At 41.3% G+C, this 18517-nt stretch overlaps 2 protein-coding genes across 2 annotated transcripts in view; both read left to right on the top strand.

Annotated features, from left to right (window-relative positions):
• The window catches only part of LOC308325634 (NACHT, LRR and PYD domains-containing protein 1b allele 5-like), a gene marked incomplete at its 5' end in the record, with an annotated part of 35797 nt that overhangs the window by 12768 nt on the left and 4512 nt on the right, over positions 1-18517 (top strand). Inside the window, 5 exons of the mRNA XM_080778195.1 lie at positions 10451-10579; positions 11176-11183; positions 13837-13927; positions 14159-14347; positions 18463-18509. Of these exons, the coding sequence (XP_080634321.1) occupies positions 10451-10579; positions 11176-11183; positions 13837-13927; positions 14159-14347; positions 18463-18509 (464 nt within the window). The remainder of the gene's footprint in view (positions 1-10450; positions 10580-11175; positions 11184-13836; positions 13928-14158; positions 14348-18462; positions 18510-18517) is intronic.
• Positions 1-18517, top strand: part of LOC308325643 (NACHT, LRR and PYD domains-containing protein 1-like) — a gene marked incomplete at both ends in the record, with an annotated part of 72491 nt that overhangs the window by 51319 nt on the left and 2655 nt on the right. Inside the window, 3 exons of the mRNA XM_080778207.1 lie at positions 10451-10579; positions 12088-12149; positions 13837-14401. Of these exons, the coding sequence (XP_080634333.1) occupies positions 10451-10579; positions 12088-12149; positions 13837-14401 (756 nt within the window). The remainder of the gene's footprint in view (positions 1-10450; positions 10580-12087; positions 12150-13836; positions 14402-18517) is intronic.

Below are 18517 nucleotides of genomic sequence, written 5' to 3'. Positions count from 1 at the left end.
ACAACATTGAAAAATCATGAATTCACTTGCCATGTCTCGCCTTAAATGCTTGTTCCAACCCGTCACTTATGTTCTTAGTTTGCCGCTAAAAAAAATAACATCTGAGAGGTTATGATCTTCTTTTTCATAATATTGGGGGAAATCAAACTAACATTCAGTCTTCATAGTCTTTGATATCTAAATTGTTATCTTCCTGTTATTCTGTGCTGTCATGGTGTTGTCTATTCCACACTCTAAATACTAGATAACTATAGATTTGTTCCAGTTAACTTCCATGACAGTGAACTATAGGTATCATTCATTTTGTATTGATAATCTCTTATTTAATCTGCATTTACAGACTTGCTGGCTGTAAACTCAGTAAGAGAGAGGTTGAAGCTGTGTGTTCAGCTCTCAGCTCTAATCCTTCCCATTTGAGAGAACTGGACCTCAGTGAAAACGCCCTGTGGGACTCAGGACTAGTGGAGCTGCTCTGTGCTTCACTGAAGAGCCCACACTGTAGACTGGAAGTTCTAAAGTAAGATACATTTACCACTTTAATTATGATCACTTCTGTTTTATTATGTACTGTATTATGTGAATATAATATGAATGCTGTGGTGAGAAATTAAATGTATTAACCCATTTTGGGCGGGAACCCTTTTTGGTGTTTGATGGTGAGACATGGTAGGCGAATAGGGAAAAAAAGTTAACTAATAACTATCACAATGAAACTTTAAGACTAAGATCTTTTGTATTACAAGTTTTCTGAAATGATATGTTTAAATATGCAAATTAGGCATTATATGTGCTAATTTGCATACATTCCGGGACGATAAATCTGAAGATCGGATAAAGCCAGGTTCAAAAGTATGGTTTCATTTTGTTGACATATTAGAGACAAAGACAATTAGGGGATTTTCGATATCTCTAATTATCACTCCACAAATCAGAAAATAGTGTCAACAGGCATAAAAAACCCAAATCGTTGCCATGTTTTAGGAATAAAATGTGATGTAAATCAGGCTGTGAATGAGAAATCAACGAACCCTTCTGTAAGTTCCTGCAGAATATAGTTATGAATAAGACTGTAAAGTTGTGTGTATGTGACTGTGTAGGTGTATGTGAGTGCAACTGAAGTGGAGATTCTTTGTCCCAGGTTTGAGGAAAACTCATTTTGAGAAAACGGCCTTTAAAGATTTGTATTGTAAAATTCCAAAACGTTTTATTTGAAGCCACTATTATGAGACAAAATATCTCATCCAAACCTTGGCATCAACGTATTATGCCATATATCATTAGAAAGGTCTGGACCTCGAGCTGACTGTGGTTGGATCCAAATATGGTCACTTCCTTTGTACCAACAACCAATCATGAAAATAGAGAGGGTGGATTTTCACCCAGCAAAACGAGCTGTCATTGGCTAAAATAAACTACTAAAATAAACATCTAAATCTGTATTTTGAATGTTTATTTTGCTTTAGTTTGAAAGAAAACATGTTTAGGAAGTAAAATAGCACAAAATTGAAAAATCATGAATTCACTTGCCATGTCTCGCCTTAAATACTTGTTCCAACCCGTCACTTGTGTTCTTAGTTTGCCGCTAAACATCTGAGAGGTTATGATCTTCTTTTTCATAATATTGGGGGAAATCAAACTAACATTCAGTCTTCATAGTCTTTGATATCTAAATTGTTATCTTCCTGTTATTCTGTGCTGTCATGGTGTTGTCTATTCCACACTCTAAATACTAGATAACTAGATTTGTTCCAGTTAACTTCCATGACAGTGAACTATAGGTATCATTCATTTTGTATTGATAATCTCTTATTTAATCTGCATTTACAGACTTGTTGGCTGTAAACTCAGAAAAACAGGTGTTGAAGCTGTGTGTTCAGCTCTCAGCTCTAATCCTTCCCATTTGAGAGAACTGGACCTCAGTGAAAACGCCCTGTGGGACTCAGGACTAGTGGAGCCGCTCTGTGCTTCACTGAAGAGCCCACACTGTAGACTGGAAGTTCTAAAGTAAGATACATTTACCACTTTAATTATGATCACTTCTGTTTTATTATGTACTGTATTATGTGAATATAATATGAATGCTGTGGTGAGAAATTAAATGTATTAACCCATTTTGGGCGGGAACCCTTTTTGGTGTTTGATGGTGAGACATGGTAGGCGAATAGGGAAAAAAAGTTAACTAATAACTATCACAATGAAACTTTAAGACTAAGATCTTTTGTATTACAAGTTTTCTGAAATGATATGTTTAAATATGCAAATTAGGCATTATATGTGCTAATTTGCATACATTCCGGGACGATAAATCTGAAGATCGGATAAAGCCAGGTTCAAAAGTATGGTTTAATTTTGTTGACATATTAGAGACAAAGACAATTAGGGGATTTTCGATATCTCTAATTATCACTCCACAAATCAGAAAATAGTGTCAACAGGCATAAAAAACCCAAATCGTTGCCATGTTTTAGGAATAAAATGTGATGTAAATCAGGCTGTGAATGAGAAACCAACGAACCCTTCTGTAAGTTCCTGCAGAATATAGTTATGAATAAGACTGTAAAGTTGTGTGACTGTGTAGGTGTATGTGAGTGCAACTGAAGTGGAGATTCTTTGTCCCAGGTATGAGGAAAACTCATTTTGAGAAAACGGCCTTTAAAGATTTGTATTGTAAAATTCCAAAACTTTTTATTTGAAGCCACTATTATGAGACAAAATATCTCATCCAAACCTTGGCAACAACGTATTATGCCATATATCATTAGAAAGGTCTGGACCTCGAGCTGACTGTGGTTGGATCCAAATATGGTCACTTCCTTTGTACCAACAACCAATCATGAAAATAGATAGGGTGGATTTTCACCCAGCAAAACGAGCTGTCATTGGCTAAAATAAACTACTAAAATAAACATCTAAATCTGTATTTTGAATGTTTATTTTGCTTTAGTTTGAAAGAAAACATGTTTAGGAAGCAAAATAGCACAACATTGAAAAATCATGAATTCACTTGCCATGTCTCGCCTTAAATGCTTGTTCCAACCCGTCACTTATGTTCTTAGTTTGCCGCTAAACATCTGAGAGGTTATGATCTTCTTTTTCATAATATTGGGGGAAATCAAACTAACATTCAGTCTTCATAGTCTTTGATATCTAAATTGTTATCTTCCTGTTATTCTGTGCTGTCATGGTGTTGTCTATTCCACACTCTAAATACTAGATAACTATAGATTTGTTCCAGTTAACTTCCATGACAGTGAACTATAGGTATCATTCATTTTGTATTGATAATCTCTTATTCAATCTGCATTTACAGACTTGTTGGCTGTGAGCTCAGTAAGACAGGTGTTGAAGCTGTGTCTTCAGCTCTCAGCACTAATCCTTCCCATTTGAGGGAACTGGACCTCAGTGAAAACAACCTGCAGGACTCAGGACTAGTGGAGCTGCTCTGTGCTTCACTGAAGAGCCCACACTGTGGACTGGAAGTTCTAAAGTAAGATACATTTACCACTTTTATTATGATCACTTCTGTTTTATTATGTACTGTATTATGTGAATATAATATGAATGCTGTGGTGAGAATGTATTAACCCATTTTGGGCGGGAACCCTTTTTGTTGGGATTGATCGTTATTTATCCACCAGGGGGGGGTGGTGCAGATGTGATTTCATTTTTTTATTTTACCTCATCCCCCCCCCCAGCCTCCAAATATTTTCTCGGGACCCCCCCTCAGGGACTGGAAGAATATATATGACCTCCCCCCCCCCCCCCCCCCCCAACACCATAGACCATATTTATTTTATATTCACACCAACAGTATAGCAGCATAAAGTAAACGCTGATCGTTTATTAGGCGGCGGCCGTCTGGGGTTCATTTGGTTCCATATCCGTCATTACATTATGGTCAACACTCAACACTGATGATATGCCATTGCATTCTTCCAGCTAAAGATTTAAATATGAATCTGGCAGCTTCGAAAATAGCATACGCAGACCTACAAGCTCACAACAACACACTGATGACGCGACGCAAATGTATGAGCTTAGATTGGCTATTTTTAAGGTGAGCCTCGTGCGTAAAGTCATTCTAGCCAAGCTGCCAAGGCAGTGGGCACCCCTCGCCTCTGTGCCCAAGCCCAGGATGATGAAAATGAATGAATGCTAAATAAATATGTCACGCAGTCGCATACCATAATACTAGTTATACTACAGCCGTACAGCGTCATACTCCACAGAGAAAAGCACAATTTGCGCAACATCAACGTTCAACTGCCTGCTCGGCTCATTTAGCCAGCCAGGCACCACCAAATAGTATAACTCTTTCTTTAATCTATACAACCACATACGCAGACAAAAGTACATGGCACCGCGGACAAAACACAAGTAGGCTACTAAACTTGTGGCTCATTTCCATGCGTCACACAGTCAGGGACCCTGCTGAGGATTTGGTCCACTGTTTACCCTCCTACTGCATATATCAGCGCTGCATGCAGATCGGCTATTTTTCCGTTTGTGAGGACGCACACATGAGCGCGCGTTATTACGCGGCGGAGCCGCAGAGATTTTATTTATTTATAATGCGTGTGAAATCAAATGGCATGTGTGGCGCACTGGCGTGGTGCGTGGTAAAGGGTTAAATTGTGTGACTGTCACACTCAAAGGGTGAGACATGGCAGCCCTGGCTACTGTGACGCACACACCAACAATCCACCATTGCAATGCGAGTGCGCAAAGATGCACATGATATGATAGCTGCATGCTTTTAGACCAGCCCTACCGTATTCTGAATGAGAATCTGTCTCGCCTGCATGCCACGGTTGCCACCATGTTGACGATGCGTTGTCCAAAGACGGTAGAGTCTCTTCCATCAAAATGTTCCATGCCCATCAACATAAAGGCCTCAAGGTGTTCCTGTGATGTTTTGCTACTTTCTATGTTCGTTCACAATCAATTTCAGTCACAAACAGTAACTTGTGAGAAGTTTATATCGTAACATCATCCACGACCTCAGCCCCAACATTATTATTATTGTTGTTATTATCATGCTGCGCTGATGCGGCGCTGGGTTTCACCGAGACACCTCACACCACCACCGCAACCATAGCAGCGGTGCTGTCAGCCTGCTCCTCGCCTTCCTCCTCTCTGACCGACAACACTCGCTCTTTTCAGCGGCCTGCTGCTGCTGGCCCACAATTCAAACATCGCGGTTCATAGCTTGAAACATTTTTCGCTTTTTCTACTGGAAATGTTATGAACGCAGAATCAATCTGTCCCGCGCTGTTTTGAAGTGGGTACACGTCAGACGTAAACTACATCAGCGGCCGGGGGAGGGACCTTTGCTGGTAGAACAGAATCAGATCTACAAGCTAACAACGTGTCACCAAGCAACACGTTGTTAGCTTGTAGATCTGTTCTATTTGCATACGCAGTTGCGCACACATGGAAGATACCAAGTACACTCGCCACACAGGGTAAACTTTATATAGATATATATGAGTGAAACACTATGAAAAACAAAATAATCAAAACATTTTTTAAATACAAAATTCAGCAAAATAAAGTTGTACAACCTCCCCCAAGCCAAAATAAAAATAAACATATCCCCCCCTCAGGCTCAAAAAATAGTTTAATGACCCCCCCCCTTTTTTGCACCATACCAACCTTTGATAAATAACGATCAGTCCCTTAGCATTATGTTATGCTTTAGCTATTGAAAAATAGCAGATCTACAAGCTCGTAGCGCGCCACCGAGTGTCGCGCTACGAGCTTGTAGGTCTGCTATTTTTGAAAAATCGAAGAACGACTGACATAGAAACATAGCTTTTTCAGAAAGCTGTCGGGATGTAGAAGACATTTTTAGAATCTGATCTCAGGTAAGAATAAGCTTGATGGTGAGACATGGTAGGTGAATAGGGGAAAAAAGTTAACTAATAGCTATCACAATGAAACTTCTCCAGTTGATTAATTATATTAAGACTAAGATTTTTTGTATTACAAGTTTTCTGAAATGATATGTTTAAATATGCAAAGTAGGCATTATATGTGCTAATTTGAATGCATTCCGGGACGATAAATCTGAAGATCGGATAAAGCCAGGTTCAAAAGTATGGTTTAATTTTGTTGACATATTAGAGACAAAGACAATTAGGGGATTTTCGATATCTCTAATTATCACTCCACAAATCAGAAAATAGTGTCAACAGGCATAAAAAAAACAAATATTTGCCATGAATAAAATGTGATGTAAATCAGGCTGTGAATGAGAAATCAACAAACCCTTCTGTAAGTTCCTGCAGAATATAGTTATGAATAAGACTGTAAAGTTGTGTGCATGTGACTGTGTAGGTGTATGTGAGTGCAACTGAAGTGGAGATTCTTTGTCCCAGGTATGAGGAAAACTCATTTTGAGAAAACGGCCTTTAAAGATTTGTATTGTAAAATTCCAAAACGTTTTATTTGAAGCCACTATTATGAGACAAAATATCTCATCCATACCTTGGCATCAACGTATTATGCCATATATCATTAGAAAGGTCTGGACCTCGAGCTGACTGTGGTTGGATCCAAATATGGTCACTTCCTTTGTACCAACAACCAATCATGAAAATAGAGAGGGTGGATTTTCACCCAGCAAAACGAGCTGTCATTGGCTAAAATAAACTACTAAAATAAACATCTAAATCTGTATTTTGAATGTTTATTTTGCTTTAGTTTGAAAGAAAACATGTCTAGGAAGCAAAATAGCACAAAATTTAAAAATCATGATTTCACTTGCCATGTCTCGCCTTAAATGCTTGTTCCAACCCGTCACTTATGTTCTTAGTTGGCCGCTAAAAAAAATAACATCTGAGAGGTTATGATCTTCTTTTTCATAATATTGGGGGAAATCAAACTAACATTCAGTCTTCATAGTCTTTGATATCTAAATTGTTATCTTCCTGTTATTCTGTGCTGTCATGGTGTTGTCTATTCCACACTCTAAATACTAGATAACTAGATTTGTTACAGTTAACTTCCATGACAGTGAACTATAGGTATCATTCTTTTTGTATTGATAATCTCTTATTTAATCTGCATTTACAGACTTGCTGGCTGCTATCTCAGTAAGACAGGTGTTGAAGCTGTGTCTTCAGCTCTCAGCTCTAATCCTTCCCATTTGAGGGAACTGGACCTCAGTGAAAACAACCTGCAGGACTCAGGACTAGTGGAGCTGCTCTGTGCTTCACTGAAGAGCCCACACTGTGGACTGGAAGTTCTAAAGTAAGATACATTTACCACTTTAATTATGATCACTTCTGTTTTATTATGTACTGTATTATGTGAATATAATATGAATGCTGAATGTATTTATAAGCTTGATGGTGAGACATGGTAGGTGAATAGGGGAAAAAAGTTAACTAATAGCTATCACAATGAAACTTCTCCAGTTGATTAATTATATTAAGACTAACATATTTTGTATTACAAGTTTTCTGAAATGATATGTTTAAATATGCAAATTAGGCATTATATGTGCTAATTTGCATACATTCCGGGACGATAAATCTGAAGATCAGATAAAGCCAGGTTCAAAAGTATGGTTTAATTTTGTTGACATATTAGAGACAAAGACAATTAGGGGATTTTCGATATCTCTAATTATCACTCCACAAATCAAAAAATAGTGTCAACAGGCATAAAAAAACAAATATTTGCCATGAATAAAATGTGATGTAAATCAGGCTGTGAATGAGAAATCAACAAACCCTTCTGTAAGTTCCTGCAGAATATAGTTATGAATAAGACTGTAAAGTTGTGTGCATGTGACTGTGTAGGTGTATGTGAGTGCAACTGAAGTGGAGATTCTTTGTCCCAGGTATGAGGAAAACTCATTTTGAGAAAACGGCCTTTAAAGATTTGTATTGTAAAATTCCGAAACGTTTTATTTGAAGCCACTATTATGAGACAAAATATCTCATCCAAACCTTGGCATCAACGTATTATGCCATATATCATTAGAAAGGTCTGGACCTCGAGCTGACTGTGGTTGGATCCAAATATGGTCACTTCCTTTGTACCAACAACCAATCATGAAAATAGATATGGTGGATTTTCACCCAACAAAACGAGCTGTCATTGGCTAAAATAAACTACTAAAATAAACATCTAAATCTGTAGTTTGAATGTTTATTTTGCTTTAGTTTGAAAGAAAACATGTTTAGGAAGCAAAATAGCACAAAATTGAAAAATCATGATTTCACTTGCCATGTCTCGCCTTAAATGCTTGTTCCAACCCGTCACTTATGTTCTTAGTTGGCCGCTAAAACAAATAACATCTGAGAGGTTATGATCTTCTTTTTCATAATATTGGGGGAAATCAAACTAACATTCAGTCTTCATAGTCTTTGATATCTAAATTGTTATTTTCCTGTTATTCTGTGCTGTCATGGTGTTGTCTATTCCACACTCTAAATACTAGATAACTAGATTTGTTACAGTTAACTTCCATGACAGTGAACTATAGGTATCATTCATTTTGTATTGATAATCTCTTATTCAATCTGCATTTACAGACTTGCTGGCTGTGAGCTCAGTAAGACAGGTGTTGAAGCTGTGTCTTCAGCTCTCAGCTCTAATCCTTCCCATTTGAGGGAACTGGACCTCAGTGAAAACGACCTGCAGGACTCAGGACTAGTGGAGCTGCTCTGTGCTTCACTGAAGAGCCCACACTGTGGACTGGAAGTTCTAAAGTAAGATACATTTACCAATTTTATTTTGATCACTTCTGTTTTATTATGTACTGTATTATGTAAATATAATATGAATGCTGTGGTGAGAATGTATTAACCCATTTTGGGCGGGAACCCTTTTTGGTGTTAGCATTATGTTATGCTTTAGCTATTGAAAAATAGCAGATCTACAAGCTCATAGCACGCCACCGAGTGTCGCGCTACGAGCTTGTAGGTCTGCTATTTTTGAAAAATCGAAGAACGACTGACATAGAAACATAGCTTTTTGAGAAAGCTGTCGGGATGTAGAAGACATTTTTACAATCTGATCTCAGGTCAAAATAAGCTTGATGGTGAGACATGGTAGGCGAATAGCAGTGCACGCTATACAGTCTATTACAGTTCCTTTGATCCAACAAAAACTAAAGTCCGTCCGCTCCGGGCGGTCCAAAAGAAAACGTGAACGGGGTAGCCCTCAAGGCTTATCCTCCAACAAGGAACACGTTCGAAACGATCTCACCGGTAAGCGACGTCTTTATCCGACTTCCCGCACGCCGGCAACTGCTTCCAAACGGCCGATAATCCCACGGTACAGAATCACTCTCGTTGCTTCTCCCGATGCGCAGGCTGTCCTTAGTATTGGCTGCAGACACTATGCTTAAACATTATTCCATTCTAAAAGTTGTCTGGCGCCTGGAGCTCCTCTTCCAACCGTGCAGGCCTACACTGTGTTTATGCTTTTCCTCCTTCTCCCCCGTGTGTCACTTCCTCTTGAAGTAACCTTGGGTGGCGACACTAGTGGCGTGTCAATCACCCATGTGTCAGACCCGTTACCTTTTCCTCATGAATAGGAAACCTTATTTATTATCACATTCATTTCACATGTTACATTTCTCCTTAAATAAATAACACGTACAGAACAATAAAGCAGAATGACATAAATAATGTGCTTTTGTCACACAAGTTTTCTGAAATTATATGTTTAAATATGCAAATTAGGCATTATATGTGCTAATTTGCATACATTCCGGGGCGATAAATCTGAAGATAAGATAAAGCCAGGTTCAAAAGTATGGTTTCATTTTGTTGACATATTAGAGACAAAGACAATTATCACTGTTTTATTGTGTACTGTATTATGTTAATATGAATGCTGTGGTGAGAATGTATTAATAAGCTTGATATCATGGTAACCCAAGCCTATGTGCCTGAGTAGACGTTAAAATTACCCCAAGCATGTTTCAAAGTGTAAAACCTCTTTAAGGCGAAGGTATCGGCTACTTCATCATATAACAGCGTTTCTCACAACGCGTTGAGGAGTTTGTAGATCTGCTATTTTTGTCTTGCGACCCGCTGTAGCTACGCCACAGTTATCAAGTTTCTTAACCCATTCTGACCTGAGATCAGATTCTAAAAATGTCTTCTGCATCCTGACAGTTTTCATTCTGACCTGAGATCAGATTCTAAAAATGTCTTCTATGTCAGTCGCTCTTCGATTAAAAAAAAATAGCAGACCTACAAGCTCATAGCGCGCCACTCGGTGGCGCGCTATGAGCTTGTAGATCTGTTATTTTTCAATAGCTAAAGCACGACACGATGCTAACACCAAAATGGGTTCCCGCCCAAAATGGGTTAATAATATGTCCACGACAAATCCGATATTTTTAAAACGTATTATTAAAAAACGGCGAATTAAACATTTATTAATTAATTCATTTATTTATGTATGTTTTAATCTGGTGTTTCAGACTGGCTAACTGCGGCCTGTCAGAGAGATGCTGTGAAGCTCTGGCCTCAGCTGTAAACTCTAATCCCTCCCTAAGAGAGTTGGACCTGAGCCTCAACGTGGTGAATGATTCAGTTCTGGAGAACTGCAAGTGAGTAGACTTGGGCTGTGTCCATGTTGGACAGTGCAGTGTTTCCCTTAACAGTGTATCTCTGACACAAAGGGCCCTATCTTGCGTCAGGGGCACTTTCTCCGTAATTTGGGGATTTAGCATTGTGTAAGACAGTGGTTCCCAAAGTGGGGTCCGGGAACCCCCAGGGGTACTTGAGGGAGTTCCAGGGGGGACACAGCTAGATGATAATTTGTACACTCTCAGAGTTAAATTAGCATTGATTTCATAATATAAATTGTCCCAGTGATAGAAATGCTATTAAATGGGCGTCTGTAGACTAATGCATGTCAAATTGGGGTCCTTGAAATTAAACTGGTTGAAAATCACTGCTAGACATAGAAATCTTCTCTTATGGAGGGGTCCCTGGCATATCTTTTCAAATGGGGGGTCCGTGGGCTAATTAGTGTCAATTTGGGGGTCCTTGACATGAAAAAGTTTGGGAATCACTGGTGTAAGAGGCGTTCCCCCATTAAATTAGCTATCTTATGCCACAGTCTAAATCCTTAAAACACCTCCGCTACCCGTTACATTATGCATAGGTGTGGTTTGGGCGTTACACAACTTAAACCAATCAGTGTGCCAGGTACCATAATCCATTATACCTGGAGTGAACCTTATGGAAGAGCAACGCGTGCTGCCTTGGAATACATTTAAATTAGATACAGAGGGTTGTTGTGTGTGTTCACATTACGGGTGGTTTGAAGAGACGATTTCCGTTGTCCTAAACCTGTATGCATAAGATAGCAAATATAGGGAAGGCGCATCAACACGCGTACAGACACACCTCCAGCCGCAAACATGTATAGTGGGTTGTGTGGCCGCAAGATAACGTTTACGCATAGTGGAAGCTCCTAAATGAGTAATTCACGTAAAGTGTTTAATGCTTGCGGGTAAGGCATGGGATACGATACAGCCCAAAGTCACAAATCATGATAAGAACAACAACACAATGCAGTGCCTCAAAGGTATAAAAGGACAGTGGAGTGCTATAGGGGTTAAGGTGGAGTCTGAGGAGGTGATGAGATCCAAACTGGGCAGCAGTGAGTATGTCTGGATGAGCTGCAGGGCCAAGATAATGACAGGAGAAACACTGTAGTGTCAGCTAGTGGAGACGTTGTGTTAGACAGTTAGACATTGATGCATTGTTGTTCTACTTCCTACAGAGTGAAACACTGTAGTGTCAGCTAGTGGAGACGTTGTGTTAGACAGACATTGATGCATTATTGTTCTACTTCCTACAGAGTGAAACACTGTAGTGTCAGCTAGTGGAGACGTTGTGTTAGACAGTTAGACATTGATGCATTGTTGTTCTACTTCCTACAGAGTGAAACACTGTAGTGTCAGCTAGTGGAGACGTTGTGTTAGACAGTCAGACATTGATGCATTGTTGTTCTACTTCCTACAGAGTGAAACACTGTAGTGTCAGCTAGTGGAGACGTTGTGTTAGACAGTCAGACATTGATGCATTGTTGTTCTACTTCCTACAGAGTCAAACATGGAGGAGAAGATTGGCTTACTAATCCTCAACTGAGTCAACTCATTACAAAACGTGAGTATCTGTGTCTACATTAACATTTTATACACTGTATACTTAGTTGATGTTGTCCTGAAAACTCTTGTGCTCTCTACTCTCTGCTCTTGGCCTGGTCCTTAACACCATCAAGATGAGGTCATGTGGTCTGACAGAAACAATGGGCCTCATTCACTAACCTGGTCGTAAACAACATGTATTTCGTCTATATTGGCATAAGTTCAGTTCTGACGTGCGATGCATGAAAGGTGGTGCAGAGCCGTGATGTGTGCAGATCACAGGTGGATCTCGTTTTGGTTTGACCGTGTCGGTCATTGGCATGGTTCCACGCTCTATTTAACACCATACAAGACAACCGGAAATATAAATCACACCTGTGTGAACTGAGCGGTGCAACTATACATTTACTGTTATAGTTACTGTACTGCACTGTGCTCTGTACTGTATTGTAGTGTACTGTGCTCTGTACTGTATTGTAGTGTACTGTGCTCTGTATTGTAGTGTACTGTGCTCTGTACTGTATTGTAGTGTACTGTGCTCTGTACTGTATTGTAGTGTACTGTGCTCTGTACTGTATTGTACTGCACTGTGCTCTGTACTGTATTGTAGTGTACTGTGCTCTGTACTGTACTTTGATTATTTTGGGGAAGGGAAGAGAGAGACAGACAGGTACACAGAGAGACAGACAGGTACACACAGACAGACAGGTACACAGAGAGACAGACGGGTACACACAGACAGACAGGTACACAGAGAGATTATTATCTCCAGATTATTGTGGGGGGTCCCCAGATGGCCAAATTGGCCAAAAATGTCAAATAGTGTAAGAAAGTGGAAAATATTGTGGAAATAGCAGATCTACATGCTCACAATGCCTCAAACTAAATGGAATGCCTACAATTCCAAGTGCTTGTCAATGTTGATTATTTTGGGGGGGTCCTCCGTTCAAATATGATTATTTTGGGGGTCTCCAGTTCGAATATGATTTTTTTGGGGGGTCTCCAGTTCAAATATGATTATTTTGGGGGTCTCCAGTTCAAATATGATTATTTTGGGGGTCTCCAGTTCAAATATGATTATTTTGGGGGTCCTCAGTTCAAATATGATTATTTTGGGGGTCCTCAGTTCAAATATGATTATTTTGGGGGTCTCAAGTTCAAATAAAATCACACTGCAGAATGTCTCTGCCCAGGGGTGCAGAGACATTCTGCCCCCTGGTGGAGACTTTAAGACATTCTGCCCCCTGGTGGTTGGACAGTGACGATCTTCTTTATTACATTTGAATTGTATTGAGTCTTAATTTAGTCGACTAAGACTAGACTAAGACTAAATAATGTACAAATGACTGAAATAGGACTAAATCTGTATTAACACTGCAGTGAGTTTGTAGATCAGTCTGTGTGTGTGTGTGTGTGTGTGTGTGTGTGTGTGTGTGTGTGTGTGTGTGTGTGTGTGTGTGTGTGTGTGTGTGTGTGTGTGTGTGTGTGTGTGTGTGTGCGTGTGTCTGTGTCTGTGTGTGTGTGTGTGTGTGTGTGTGTGTGTGTGTGCGCGTGTGCGGGTGTGTGTGTCTGTCTGTGTCTGTGTGTGTGTGTGTGTGTGTGTGTGTGTGTGTGTGTGTGGGTGCGGGTGCGTGTGCGTGTGCGTGCATGTCGGTGTCAGTCAGTGAATGATGTATTTAATGTTTACTGTGTTGTTTTCTCATCAGATTTCCAGCGGCTCACACTGGACTCAAACACAGCACACTGTGACCTCTCTCTGTCTGAGGACAACAGGAAGGTCACACGGGGGTCACAGAGGTCAGGGGGTCCGCGTCCTCCTGATCACCCAGACAGGTTTGATGTCCGGGAACAAGTTCTGAGTTCACAGAGTGTGACTGGACGCTGTTCCTGGGAGGTAGAGTGCAGTGGAGCGGTTCGTATAGCAGTGGCTGACGGAACAATCAGCAGGAAAGGACGTGGTCTTGACTGTTGGTTTGGAGGGAATGATAAGTCCTGGAGTCTGACCTGTGATGGTGTTTATGGTTCCAGTTACTCTGTCGACCACAACGGACAGAGGACTGTCCTCCCTGTCAGAGCCTCTAAAGGCTCCAACAGAGTATCCGTGTATGTGGACCGTCCCGCTGGGACTCTGTCCTTCTACACAGGGTGCTCTGACTCACTGAGACACCTGTACACCTTCCAGACCAGGTCCACTGGACCTCTCTATGCTGGGTTCAGGTTATGGTCCTCCTCCTCCTCCTCCTCCTCCTCCTCAGCGTGTCTGTGTGAGCAGTAAGTATAATGGACACGCACACATTTAATTCCAGACCACGTCCACACACACACACACACACACACACACACACACACACACACACACACACACGTAACACACACACACACACACACACACACACACACACACACACACACGTAACACACACACACACACACACACACACACACACACACACACACGTACGTAACACACACACACACACACACACACACACACACGTAACACACACACACACACACACACACACACACACGTAACACACACACACACACACACACACACACACACACACACACGTACGTAACACACACACACACACACACACACACACACACACACACACACACACACACACACACACGTAACACACACACACACACACACACACACACACACACACACACACACACACACACACACACACATGTAACACACACACACACACACACACACAACACACACACACACACACGTAATTCCAGACCAGGTCCACTGGACCTCTCTATGCTGGGTTCTGGTTCTGGTCCTCCCTCTGCTCCTCCTCAGCGTGTCTGTGTGAGCAGTAAGTATAATGGACACACATTTAATTGTAGTCCTATTTTAGTCATTTGTACATTATTTAGTCTTAGTCTAGTCTTAGTCGACTAAATTAAGACTCAATACAATTAAAATGTAATAAAGAAGATCGTCACTGTCGGGTGAAGTGTTAGAGTCCAACCACCAGGGGGCAGAAAGAATGTCTTAAAGTCTCCACAGTGTGATTTAATTTCAACTGAGGACCCCCAAAATAATCATATTTGAACTGAGGACCCCCTAAATAATCATATTTGAACTGGAGACCCCCAAAATAATCATATTTGAACTGGGGACCCCCCAAAATAATCATATTTGAACTGGGGACCCCCAAAATAATCATATTTGAACTGGGGACCCCCAAAATAATCATATTTGAACTGAGGACCCCCAAAATAATAACGCACTTACTTTAACCCATTTTGGGCGGGAACCCATTTTGGTGTTAGCATCATGTCGTGTTTTAGCTATTGAAAAATAGCAGATCTACAAGCTCATAGCGCGCCACCGAGTGGCGCGCTACGAGCTTGTAGGTCTGCTATTTTTGAAAGAGCGAAGAGCGACTGACATAGAAGACATTTTTAGAATCTGATCTCAGGTCAGAATGGAAAACTGTGAGGATATAGAAGACATTTTTATCTCAGGTCAGAATGGAAAACTGTCAGGATATAGAAGACATTTTTAGAATCTGATCTCAGGTCAGAATGGAAAACTGTCAGGATATAGAAGACATTTTTAGAATCTGATCTCAGGTCAGAATGGAAAACTGTCAGGATATAGAAGACATTTATAGAATCTGATCTCAGGTCAGAATGGAAAACTGTGAGGATATAGAAGACATTTTTAGAATCTGATCTCGGGTCAGAATGGAAAACTGTCAGGATATAGAAGACATTTTTTGAATCTGATCTCAGGTCAGAATGGAAAACTGTCAGGATATAGAAGACATTTTTAGAATCTGATCTCAGGTCAGAATGGGTTAATAACAACGCTATCGGATGTACAGAGCACGAGCTGGAACAACATATTATTTTCAGATGGGGGTCGGCGGCCAATTACATATAATTGTTGGGGTCCTTGACATGAAATATTGAGCACCACTGATACAGAAACATGAGGTATTTCGGAAAACTGTCAGAATTTAGAAGACATTTTATACATTTCGACGTCAGGCCTAAATGGGTTAATTTTTTTAACAAGTTACAAAAGAATGGAGCTTTCCGGGCCATTTGAATCATTATAATTCATCCTCCAATGTTAATCTACAGATTAATGAGAACCTTTGTGAACCTGTACATATTTATTAATGAATTGAATTGAGGAAACCAAAAATAATCATATTTGAATTGAGGAACCCCGAAATAATAACACACACACACACACACACACACACACACACACACACACACACACACACACACAGCATTGTCACTCAAAGTTGGAATCTATAATTTTATTGTGTGTGTGTGTGTGTGTGTGTGTGTGTGTGTGTGTGTGTGCGTGTGCGTGTGCGCGCGTCTCTAGACTCCATCATTCCAACATGGACACAGTGAGGACAGAACCCTCTAGACTCCATCATTCCAACATGGACATAGTGAGTACAGAACCCTCTAGACTCCATCATTCCAACATGGACACAGTGAGTACAGAACCCTCTAGACTCGGGGCACGGTGGCACAGTTGGTAGTGCTGTCGCCTCACAGCTAGAAGGTCCTGGGTTCGACAAACAAGTGCTGGCGACGTGTTTCCTCCTCCGCGTCATCAGTGCCCATACCCGAAGGCAGGGAGGGCGAAAGGGCCTTTCTGTGTGGAGTTTGCATGTTCTCCCCGTGTCCCCTAGGGTAGGTACCCTCACATGTTCTCCCCGTGTCCCCTAGGGTAGGTACCCTCACATGTTCTCCCCGTGTCCCCTAGGGTAGGTACCCTAACATGTTCTCCCCGTGTCCCCTAGGGTATACCTCACATGTTCTCCCCGTGTCCCCTAGGGTAGATACCCTCACAAAAACATGCAGTAATCCTGGTCTCTAAACTGCCTCCCCCTGGCCAGCCGGGGCGCCTGATGGAGGGGAAAGGAACTGGTTGGAATAACGTGTTCCTTCCACGCGCTACGTCCAACCAGGGAAACTCCCCCCTGTCAGGTGTAAAGGAGCAACTTGGACACTCAGGCATGAAGGGAGCATGAGTTAAGTCCGTTGCTCTCCCCAGGTTGGTGGAGGGTGTGTAGAGCCCAGGATCACAGTAGATGATTGGCACAGGGGTGAAAAATGGGTTACAAAATCGTGGGATGAAAAATATATTTAAAAAAAAAGAACCCTCTAGACTCCATCATTCCAACATGGACACAGTGAGGACAGAACCCTCTAGACTCCATCATTCCAACATGGACACAGTGAGGACAGAACCCTCTAGACTCCATCATTCCAACATGGACACAGTGAGGACAGAACCCTCTAGACTCCATCATTCCAACATGGACACAGTGAGGACAGAACCCTCTAGACTCCTTCATTCCAACATGGACATAGTGAGTACAGAACCCTCTAGACTCCATCATTCCAACATGGACATAGTGAGGACAGAACCCTCTAGACTCCATCATTCCAACATGGACACAGTGAGGACAGAACCCTCTAGACTCCTTCATTCCAACATGGACATAGTGAGGACAGAACCCTCTAGACTCCATCATTCCAACATGGACACAGTGAGGACAGAACCCTCTAGACTCCATCATTCCAACATGGACACAGTGAGGACAGAACCCTCTAGACTCCATCATTCCAACATGGACATAGTGAGGACAGAACCCTCTAGACTCCATCATTCCAACATGGACATAGTGAGGACAGAACCCTCTAGACTCCATCATTCCAACATGGACATAGTGAGTACAGAACCCTCTAGACTCCATCATTCCAACATGGACATAGTGAGTACAGAACCCTCTAGACTCCATCATTCCAACATGGACACAGTGAGGACAGAACCCTCTAGACTCCATCATTCCAACATGGACACAGTGAGGACAGAACCCTCTAGACTCCATCATTCCAACATGGACACAGTGAGGACAGAACCCTCTAGACTCCATCATTCCAACATGGACACAGTGAGGACAGAACCCTCTAGACTCCATCATTCCAACATGGACATAGTGAGGACAGAACCATCTGCTCTGCACAATAATCACAGTGACTGAACATCAGGAAAGACACTGATCATTTCCTGTCTGCTTTGTTGTGTCTTTCAGAGCCATTTTAGGCTAGGCCCTGCCCGAAAACGTCGGGTTGGGTCGGGTTCGGACAGAAATTGACAACTCTACTGGCAACGCATGTTATAACATCGGCCAAAGAGTCAGGACTCAGCCAGCAGTCAGTTAGCAAGGATATTACATCTGTATGAGCTGACGCTGTGGAAAAGTCTTGGGTTCATCTTTGTCTAATTACTGATTTTATTTTCCCTTTCTCTATATTCTCTGTAGGGTACGATGCCTTTGCATGGCGAGATGGAAGAATGTCCTGTTACAGAGTCACTGT

The sequence above is a fragment of the Protomyctophum bolini genome (genome assembly GCF_963924005.1).
Source record: "Protomyctophum bolini genome assembly, chromosome: 2".
NCBI classification, from domain to species: Eukaryota; Metazoa; Chordata; class Actinopteri; order Myctophiformes; family Myctophidae; genus Protomyctophum; species Protomyctophum bolini.
The sequence above is the reverse complement of the archived record's forward strand: the minus strand, read 5'-3'. Positions and strand labels throughout refer to the sequence as shown.